The 7,998-nt window shown below is 32.1% G+C and overlaps 1 protein-coding gene across 1 annotated transcript; it reads left to right on the top strand.

Moving 5' to 3' along the window:
• Positions 1-694: 694 nt before the first annotated feature.
• Positions 695-7,987, top strand: LOC113393357 (nose resistant to fluoxetine protein 6-like). Its single transcript, XM_064215203.1, has 10 exons — positions 695-802; positions 1,251-1,335; positions 2,010-2,176; positions 2,639-2,717; positions 3,225-3,328; positions 4,128-4,301; positions 4,428-4,575; positions 5,713-5,899; positions 6,911-7,053; positions 7,713-7,987. The coding sequence occupies exons 1-10, from the start codon at positions 741-743 to the stop codon at positions 7,914-7,916; spliced, it is 1,353 nt and encodes a 450-aa protein (XP_064071273.1). The 5' UTR covers positions 695-740; the 3' UTR covers positions 7,917-7,987.
• Positions 7,988-7,998: the final 11 nt, after the last annotated feature.

The following is a 7,998-nucleotide window of genomic DNA, read 5'->3' as shown; positions in this document are numbered from 1 at the left end:
ATCACTTATATAATTTCATTATGAAGGAACAAAATCAAATTCACAAAACATATTATGTCTTTTATTACAGAACTATTCAGATTACAAAAGAAAACATTTTAATTATACTCAACTGCATTACGGAATTTGTATGACCCAGACGTGTAAACGTTTCATGGGTGATAATAAAACGGAAGACCTAAAATTTATCCTCGAGGGATGCCTGAACCACAGTCTTTGGGATAATTATCAGTTAAAATGCAGAATATCTGAACCTATAAATTGTAACTATAACAAAACAAATATTGAGATAGATACCGGTGACATAGTAATGGCAACATTTTTAATATCACTGATTGCGGTCAACTGTTTGGCGAGCATTTATGATATTGTTTTTGTTAAAAGAATGCACTACCAAGGCGAGTATAGATGATTTTATTAAAAAATATAATCGATGTTTTATTCGGAATATATTGAATTGTTTTAATTCGATAAAATATAAGCACGAATAACTCAAATCTTAATAATCCTCAAAAAAACATTGCTTCCGTATTTGATACACGTAGTTTTTTTAAGTTCCATCCATAATGTGATACCTACATATTCAAAACTTATAATTTACATCCAGATTCCTTTTCACTTAGGTAATCAATCGTTTCAATTTCATCATTGTGGTTTATTGACGTATTATTATAGTTATTATTTTTTTAGGTAACAGATTTATCACGTCTTTCTCAATCCCACACAATTATTCTAAGTTGATGTCATCGTACAAAAATTTTGATTCAAGAGAAGACCGATTTAAATCATTTCATGGTCTGAGGTAAATAAAAGAATTCTAATGATACAATAATTTAAAGGTTTTTACATATATTTTTTTACATTAACAGCCTTTATATTTGCCACTGCTGGGCTAAGGCCTCCTCTCCCTTTGAGGAGATTTTTGGACCGTATTCCACCACGCTGCTCCAATGCGGGTTGGTGGAATACACATGTGGCAGAATTTCGTTGAAACTAGACACATGCAGGTATCCTCACGATGTTTTCCTTCACCATCGAGCACGAGATGAAATATAAACACAATTTAAGCACATGAAAATTTAGCCTGGGTTTGAACCCGAAATCACCGGTTTAAATGCACGAATTTTTACCACTGGGCCATCTCGGCTCTGTATAGGTTACACGTGTTATATGCGAATGTAATCATTTTTTCTTCTCTTACATTTATTACATTTATTAATTATTCTAATCTTACATTTATTTATTTACAGAACAATAACAATAATCTGCGTTATCCTCTTTCATTCGTTTCTACCAGTAGCGGTTGGACCCAAAAATCCTCGTTTTATTGAAATGGTAGGTAATTAATTTTAAAATTGTGGTTTTTGTGCATACATTTTTGTTAATTTCAACGTGTAGTAAAAAGGGCCCACGAATGCCCCACAGTTGGGGTAAGGTCTACTTTCACGTTGATGGTGTCGAGCTTAGATTCACATTGATATACATTTTAGCAGTGTTTTCTCAAGATGTTTTCTATCAGCGTCCATCACGAGATATATTCTTATAAATACAGATAAAATACGTGAAAACTTAGTAGTGCTTCGCATATGAGGAAATAATATGTAATCTATATAACATAATAACATAATCAGCCTGTAAATTTCCCACTGCTGGGCTAAGGCCTCCTCTCCCGTTGAGGAGAAGGTATGGAGCATATTCCACCACGCTGCTCCAATGCGGGTTGTCTATATATAAACTTATATTGAATTTGTACTTCTATCCACTGCTACTAAGTGCTATTTCATGCACCACGTTCATATGAACGGTAAATAACTTATAAATTATGATCGCAATGAAAAATAAAAAGTATTTAATAGGATATGAGTTATAAATATAATTAATAATATATTAATAAATTAACAAAATAGAACCCGATTGAAGTTGATTAATAATATTTTTAATGCCCGCACGAGTTATTCTAATCAATTTGAATATAATGATTTATTTTGTATATTTTTCTGAATTATTAGCAATATGAAAATATTTTTCATCTTATCTTCATAAATGGAACGATTCTGGTTCAAACTTTCTTTGTTATGTCTGGCTGTTTGTTGGCTTATAAACTTGAGGTGTATGCTGAAAAACACGAAATGAGATGGACGTTGATCCCAAAAGTGATAACTGGTTTTTGGATAAAGTAAGTAGCATTTTGACATTTAATTTAAAAAAAAAAACCTGGGAACTGCCTAAGAAGTAGTTCAGCCTTTTCTATACTCAATTTGTTTGTCGTTTCCTAATTATGTTTACATGACTGCCTTGTCAGCACAGTGGCTAGCTAAAAAGGTTGCAGACTACGAGGCTTAAAGATTTTGAATCCTACTAAAATTAAATCGAAAACGCTGCAATCATTTAAAACGAATGCATTGTAAAACATATAAATTATACTTAAATAAACATTTAGAAAGGTTTAGTACTCTTAAAGATTCTCAAAATTCACCTACTGGCTCCAACATTGGTTTAAAATCGAAATATACTTTATTCTACTAGGCTTTGACAAGCACTTTTGAATAGTCAATTTACAAAACTATATCAAGTGAAGCTACCACCGGTTGAGAAAGTAATATAATAGTTTTGTTTATAATTATTTTCCAATTTTCAGACTCACGCCTACTTACATAGTTGTCCTAGGTCTCACTGCGACTTGGTTAAGATACGCCGGCTCAGGGCCTTTTTGGGAAGTAAGTTTGCAATGTTTTATTCAAGTTAAGTAATAAAATGTTAAGTGTTAGGAGCTCACACCTCCTTATAGGCGTGATTTTATAATAGTTACTATTTATTCCTTATAATGTATGTGAAGATTATCATGGAATCCATAATTCAAATCTGTTTCGTACTAATTTACTTTTTACGGCAATACGAATATCGTAGACACAAAATATGAGAGTAATTGACTGCGAGATAAAAATGAGTCGAGATATTATTTCATTTAATTCGTGAGCATCAGCTCTGTTTGACTAAGTCAACATTTTCATGAAGTTATGTATTATACCTTATCATTGTAATTTACCTTTAAACTTAGTGTTTAACTAAGAATGGTAACGGTAATCGTCCCTGGGACCAGAATCAAACCTGCGACACGATCACGTGGTCTTTCTACATGGAACCTATAATTATATCCATTAAATAACGAACTGTAACGTGAAAAATAATAATAAATTTAGGTCCATAATTATTGTTTATTTCAGATAGCTGTTACTAAAGAGGTTCAGCATTGTCGCACTAATGGATGGGCGAACTTGTTATATGTAAATAATTATTTAGACAGCACACTGTGCATGATACACACTTGGTAATAATAAACTTGGCATATATAAATATTCTATTAATAATATATAAAAATCGAGGCCCTGGTGATTAATAGTCTATTATAAAATACTTTGTAGGTAGTAGAGAATAAAACAGCCAGCCAGCTTATATATATATACATATATATAAGACTTATATACTGTCCCATTCAACCTTTAGTTTAAGTATGATGCAATAAAAAATACTGCTGTTTATTAGTAAAATAATTAAGTCTAGTTACTTAGTAGTCTAGACACCTAGTAGTACAAAGTCGTACTACTAAAATAAACGTCTATTAGCACATTCATGAAGCGCCTATTATTTGAAGCGTTATATTGGAGTTATTTTTTGATACATCAACTATAGAGTTTGTTTTCGTAAGTAAAATTATCGTTATAGGTTTTAATTAACAGAGTAAAAATAAAAGTAAATAGTATACAAGATGATTTTGCTTCTATAAAATCGCAGGCGCTTAAATAATTAATATTGTAATAAATATGACGACCTCCGTTGTCGAGTAGTTTGTACACCGGTTGTCATGGGTACGCCACTCTGATGTCCCGGGTTCGATTCCCAGCCGAGTCGATGTAGAAAAAGTTTATTAGTTTTCTATGTTGTCTTGGGTCTGGGTGTCTGTGGTACCGTCGTTGCCTCTGATTTTCTATAATACAAGTGCTTTAGCTACTTACATTAGGATCACAGTAATGTATGTGATGTTGTCTAATATTTATTTATAAATATTTTTTTTTTTATGAAAAATATAAGATTTCCTTTTCATTTTTTTATATTACATATTTTCTAAGGTATCTGGGAGCTAATATGCAGATGTACGTGATCGGATCTATAGTGTGCATTTTGGCAAGAAGTAACAGAAGTAAGAAAATATTATTGATACTACTTTTTATACTAGGGATTGTAACACCGGCGGCACACACGTATTTTCAAGACCTGGATGCAATTTATATAATAACACCAGAGTAAGTTAACTCGTGACATCGAAACTCATTGTTGATGAAACGAATGAAATAACAATAAAAAATAACCTCTATTCTTACATTAATCTACACTTTACTTTTTGCATTTTGTTACTTACATACTTTCAGGATCGTCAGAGCGTTTAAAAACGATGTAACATTCAATGAGGTTTACAGAAGAGGCCACACGAATATAGTGAACTTTGTTTTGGGTCTAACGTTGGGTATTTTTATATACCGATTACAAGTTAACCAGGTTGACATGGTAAAATTCAAGGTACCTAGGTATTTGTTTAATTTATTTGTAAGAGACAAAATTAGAAAATCTATTAATATATCTACTAACAATAAAATCGTTATTATAAATTATAAAGATTAAGAGATATCGTTTGATTAAAATCGTTGGCTACGCTTTTAAAAACTTAACATTTTTTTAATATAATTAGCGTAAATAAATCCATCGACTAGTTCTCAGATTGAAAAAAAATTTACATTAAATTGGATTAATCTTTCCGATCGTATAATTTTTATCTTAATTTTACGCGGGAAATCATCTTGTATTATTGTTTAAAGCGATACGAATGACGTTCTGAAATTGATTACATCTATTTTATGAAATCGGATGCAATAACAAAATATTACTTTATTAAACATATATGGACATTTTATTGGGAATATCAGGATTATACGAGATAAGTGGGCGTATATTCAAACGATTTTTATGAACGATCCACAAATTTAGTTAGTTTTTAATTAAACAAATCAATTACACAGATATATTCACAATAGTCATCAATATCGATTCGTTAATAAATCATTTACAAAAACACGCATAAATGACTGAATCTATTACAAAAGATTAAAGATAATGTTGGAAATTACCGATTCGTCGCCAACGTGGTGCGCGGGAAATCTTGAATGTAACCGTCGATTCAAGATGGCTGCCACGCTACCATCGACGCGACGCTTCACTAGAGCGCCGTTCAACTCCCATTGACACTCTTTTCCAACCAGTATGAATAAACAATATGGCGCATCATGCGCCGTCATATATAATCTATATACATATTGTACATAATACCACTCACTGATTAATCACGAAATCTCAAAAAATATAACACCTACAGACTTGAAATTTGGCTGGTAGGTTCCTTATTAGGTATAGACGGATAACGGATTTTAAGAAACTCTACCACTAATGAGGTAAAACGGGGTTTGGAAGTTAGTTTTATAAATTTCGCGAAGGGTAAAGCCGCAGGTTCAGCTAGTAATAATATAAATGTAACTGTTTTTTTTTGAGATTTTCGGAGAGTTCGGTCTCATCTAATCTATGACCAAACATTAAACATACGATGGAAGTTATAAATCGATCTTTATGTTGGTAATACAGTTAATTTTATATTTCTTTTTACAGAAATATCGATTCCTATTTCTGCTTACGATACCAGCAGTTTTTGGTTTATTATTTATAGGAAGTGTATTTTATAAGGACGAGTTTCAGGCATCTGCTATTACAAAAGCCATATACGCTGGTTTGATCAAACCTATTTTTGGAGTTATCTGCGCGTTGATTATTATTGGATGTGTTTTTAAAATTGACAGTAAGTTCAAACTTTCATTAGATATTTCATCTATGGCAGATTACCTATCGGAATAGTGGTTGGATTTGGCTGGAGAAAGTGTTAGAGTGACGATACTGAGCTTTTCTGCAATATCAAGCATTTATATTGCTGTATTTCGGGACTCCATGTCCATAGTCAAGCAATTATTGCCACAAGCCATATATATATTATATCTTAGATTACGATTGGTGACGCATTGAGCCGAGATGGCCCTGTGGTTAGTGCGTGCATCGTCACCGATGATTTCGGGTTCAAACCCAGGCAGGCACCACTGAATTTTCATGTGCTTAATTTGTGTTTATAATTCATCTCGTGCTCGGCGGTGAAGGAAAACATCGTGAGGAAACCTGCATGTGTCTAATTTCAACGAAATTCTGCCACATGTGTATTCCACCAACCCGCATTGGAGCAGTGTGGTGGAATATGCTCCAAACTTTCTCCACAAAGGGCGAGGAGGCCTTAGCCCAGCAGTGGGAAATTTACAGGCTGCTAATGTATGTAATGTAATGTATGTAATGCCGCATTGACAGCGTACAACAGTTACTTATGCGACTCTGGGCGTAGAAGACCACTTAACGATTATAAGGCAGAAAATAAACCGCATTCATTCTTGCTGAAATAAATAAAAAAAATATAATGCTTATATTATGTTCATATAACCCGTCCCGTACTTACAGCTTACATTGAAAATAAAATACAATTAAATTATCTTGCGTGGAGTTCAAATACCGTATATTTTGATGAATACTTTCTTTTTTGTTTAAATACGAGTATATAGTTCTAAGATCTTAAGACCATATTCTGTACATTATTCCAACACCTATTTATAAAACTACCATGATAAAATAAGCTTAAATAATTATAGTGAAATCAAATTATCAAGTTTAATGAATAAATCAATTCAAGATTTGTATCAAATAACGTCAAATAATGATAATAATTACAATTTATTCAAATTAATAACATTACAATAAAATGATCTACTTTCAGATGTATACCGAATAATTTTTGAATGGGATGGATGGAAGATTCCTTCGAAGTTATCATATAGTGTATTTCTTCTACATTTTATGATAATACGAGCGATGACTGGAAGATATACAACATTGACTACAATGAATAACTTGTATATGGTAAGAATAACACATAGTCACAATTAAAAAACCGTTTTTGAATTAAGACTTCACTCGGTGGTGGGGTTTTGTGTCAAACCGTCTGGGTAGGTACCCACTCATCAAATATTCTACCGCCAAGCAACAATACTCAGTAATGTTGTGTTTCGGTTTGAAGGATGATATACCCAGTGTATTTATTCAAGTACATAACATCTTAGCTCCTAATGTTGGTGTCGTTTTGGCGATGTAAGAATTGGTTAATATTTCTTACAGCGTTAATGTCTATGGGCGGTGGTGAACACTCAGCAGGTTATTAGCTCGTCGGCCTACCTATATCATAAAAAGTTCAATCAATACTGTTAAAGTTATGGTCAGGTTCGCTTATTTGGTGGACATTTATTAAATGATTAGGTCATGTGGCATACAATGCGATTATAAAATTAAATTATTTAAAGAACGGCTTTGGAGCCACGGTAATGTTTCGTTGTCAATTGAAATGGTAATCTTAGAAGGACCTAATATAGAAAAAAATATATATGTAGTCTAGATAAAATACTATTTCACCAATTTGATACATTTCAAAACTTCTTTATCATTTTAAGGATATAAGAAAATAAATTAAGATTATCTCCCATTTTTTTATGTCGATGAAATTTTTGAGCATTTTCAATTCACAGATAGAAAAATCTCTAAACTACGTAATTATGTCTTATATAGCTGCAATAGCACTTTTTCTATTGGTTGAAGCACCACTGACAGAGTTTTTGAAAAATTGCTTGGAATTTACGATCTTCAACACAAAAATTAAATCAATACAACCAGAACAAAACAATGGAATCTACCTTAACAAAAACGCAGACACATTCATCGATGAAAAATAAATTAAGGGAAGAATTGATTCTGTAGATTAGTTTAAATAAAATTAGAGAAGAAAATCTTCACAAGAAGATGTGGCCAGTAGTG

Source organism: Vanessa tameamea, chromosome 6 (genome assembly GCF_037043105.1).
Source record: "Vanessa tameamea isolate UH-Manoa-2023 chromosome 6, ilVanTame1 primary haplotype, whole genome shotgun sequence".
Taxonomy (NCBI): domain Eukaryota; kingdom Metazoa; phylum Arthropoda; class Insecta; order Lepidoptera; family Nymphalidae; genus Vanessa; species Vanessa tameamea.
Note: the sequence above shows the minus strand (reverse complement) of the source record. Positions and strands in the feature narration are given on the sequence as shown.

Excerpts from the sequence above, each read along its gene's own strand:
- LOC113393357 (XM_064215203.1), top strand. The coding sequence starts at position 741 with ATGTCATCGTACAAAAATTTTGATTCAAGAGAAGACCGATTTAAATCA. Across the intron at positions 1,336-2,009 it reads ATCCTCGTTTTATTGAAATG|CAATATGAAAATATTTTTCA; the intron begins GTAGGTAATTAA and ends CTGAATTATTAG. Across the intron at positions 2,177-2,638 it reads ATAACTGGTTTTTGGATAAA|ACTCACGCCTACTTACATAG; the intron begins GTAAGTAGCATT and ends TCCAATTTTCAG.